The sequence below is a fragment of the Pygoscelis adeliae genome, unplaced genomic scaffold (assembly GCF_000699105.1).
Source record: "Pygoscelis adeliae isolate BGI_AS28 unplaced genomic scaffold, ASM69910v1 Scaffold994, whole genome shotgun sequence".
Lineage (NCBI taxonomy): Eukaryota > Metazoa > Chordata > Aves > Sphenisciformes > Spheniscidae > Pygoscelis > Pygoscelis adeliae.
Genome location: NW_008824689.1, coordinates 1 through 2,296, shown reverse-complemented (window position 1 = coordinate 2,296; position 2,296 = coordinate 1). Strand labels below are relative to the sequence as shown.

At 58.6% G+C, this 2,296-nt stretch overlaps 1 protein-coding gene across 1 annotated transcript in view; it reads right to left on the bottom strand.

Annotated features, from left to right (window-relative positions):
- LOC103916210 (neuropathy target esterase-like) overlaps positions 1 to 2,293 on the bottom strand; it is a gene marked incomplete at its 5' end in the record, with an annotated part of 7,586 nt that extends 5,293 nt beyond the window's left edge. Inside the window, 8 exons of the mRNA XM_009323170.1 lie at positions 45 to 97; positions 399 to 539; positions 662 to 737; positions 1,049 to 1,162; positions 1,243 to 1,366; positions 1,454 to 1,485; positions 1,909 to 1,974; positions 2,234 to 2,293. Of these exons, the coding sequence (XP_009321445.1) occupies positions 45 to 97; positions 399 to 539; positions 662 to 737; positions 1,049 to 1,162; positions 1,243 to 1,366; positions 1,454 to 1,485; positions 1,909 to 1,974; positions 2,234 to 2,293 (666 nt within the window). The remainder of the gene's footprint in view (positions 1 to 44; positions 98 to 398; positions 540 to 661; positions 738 to 1,048; positions 1,163 to 1,242; positions 1,367 to 1,453; positions 1,486 to 1,908; positions 1,975 to 2,233) is intronic.
- Positions 2,294 to 2,296: the final 3 nt, after the last annotated feature.

Below are 2,296 nucleotides of genomic sequence, written 5' to 3'. Positions count from 1 at the left end.
TCGCCGGGTGATGTTCCTCCCAACGGGAGTTACCTGTCCAGCGCTGAGGAGCCGAGACGGGCACGGATGATGTCGCTGGTGAGCAGCAGCGTGGGACCTGGGAGAGGTGGGGACATGGTCACTGGTGTCCCACGGGGCTCTGGTCACCACCGTGCCATGGGGCTGTGGTCATCATGTCACGGGACTGTGGTCTCACCACCACGCCATGAGGCTGTGATGGTCACCGTGCCATGGTGCCCACCACGTCATAGGACTGCGACCACCTCCTTTCCACGGCCACCACCGTGCCATGGGGCTGCAATCACCACCATACCAGGTCACTGGCGTGCCACAGGACCACGGTCACCTCCACGCCACGGCCACCGCCGTGCCGTGGTCACCGCTGCGCTGGCACTCACCGATGGCGTTGAGCGCGTGCTTGAGCTCCAGCGTGAAGGCAGCCGTGGGCACATCGTCACACACCGGCAGCACCGCCACCGTTGACAGGTTGCTGGTGGGGTTGGTGGGCTCCGAGCTGGAGGCCATGCCCAAGCTAGAGCCTGCATGGACAGAGACACGGTGGCAGCAAGGGGGACACCACGACGGGGCGTTGGGCACCTTCCACGTGCTGCTCTGATGATGGAGAGGGCACCTTCTTGTCCCCAATCCCTTCGGGACCTACTTGCAAAGGGGCCACGGAGCTGCTGCAGGTTTCCCAAGATCTTTTGGCTCAGGAGGTGGATGAGGCGGGTGACAACCTGCAGGGACGAGGACGGGGATGGCCATCAGACCTGGCAGGGCTTCCCAAGCTGGCGACTCATTAACCCCCCACACGTGGGGTCCCCCGCGCCTTTTTGGGTGCCACCGCCCATCCCTTGGGGGACCTCGGAGAGGGACAACCCTTCAGCACATCAGCCCTCCTCCAACAGCTCTAATCACGTCTTTAATTCCTTAATTTAAGCTGTTTTTAACGAGCGTCGCAGCCACCAGCTGGGGGAGGGGGGGACATGGGGACACGTTCCTTCCATGGGAAGAGGGTGCAGGCCCCAGGATGGGGATCTGGGGGTACCTGGGGGTATCTGCGCTTGATATTGTTCAAGGTGCCCTCGGGCAGCTTGGCCAGCTCCGTGTCCCGGACCGCGTGGACCGTGGTGGCACGGGGCTGCCGGGTGAGGGCTTCCACCTGGAGGAGAAGACATATAGCCAAGACGTATCGGCAAGACGTATAGGGTGGCCATGGCTTGGCCCCGACATGGCTCTCACCACGCCGATGAGGTCCCCGCGGCCGTACTCCCCGATGAGCTCCTTCTTGCCGCTGCCCTTCTGGATGACGGAGCGGAGGCGCCCGTTGAGCGCGATGTAGGTGCAGTCCGACTTGTCACCCTGCCTGGGGGACACCCGCCAGTGGGACCTCAACCCCCTGCCAAGGTGGTCCTCACCAAGCTGAGGTGGGCACCCACCCGTTGGCACCCACCTGTAGAGCGCCCGGCCGGTGAGGTAAAAAGATCATTTTTCTCTCCTGACATTTTCAACTACTTAGTTGCTTAATTATCTGTTACCAGAATATCTCCCTATAAGCACCAGCAATTTCACCCATTAGCAATTAGCGAGAACAGTTATTCTACTGAACTTTGTGCAGTTGAATAATAGATTAATACCCGTCCCTCTGAGTATGACTACATGGGGCAGATTCCCAGCTGGAGCAGGCTGACTTAGTGTTATTCACATCAACATTTTACTTTTGTATTTAAAAACCAATTTGAAAAGGATATATCTTTTTTTCAAGAAGAATGACTTTATTTCCTCCTGTTTGGGTATTCTAGCAACCACATGCATTTTTGTCATGCAAATAATTTCAGTAGTCATCCAGTGAACAGATAAATTTCTGCTTTGCCCATATTCTGGCTATTGACATACACATTTTTAGGCCGCCTTGGCGATCATCCGCTGGTACACGTGCAGGCAGCCCCACAGCACGAAGTGGAGGCTCACGTCCTGCCGAAATGGCACCCTATCACCGTTGGGGGGCCACCTGGGACCCCCAGGCACGAGGGATCCCACCAGCACCGCTTCGGGTTTCTTCTGGTCCTCTTCACAAGGGTCTTTTGCACCCTCCGGATGGCTCTGGGGATCAATTCCTGCCCCCCCCCCCCCCCCTCCCCCCCAGGGCAGGAGTAGGAAGAGTAGCACCCCATGGAAATATAGGGCGGGGGCGAGCAAGGTGCCACACCAGCTCCCCGAAACCCAGACCCACCTGGTCCCCTTGACGGGCAATGACTGTCCCGGCTTTGGCGTGATGGAGCAAGACACGGTTGTT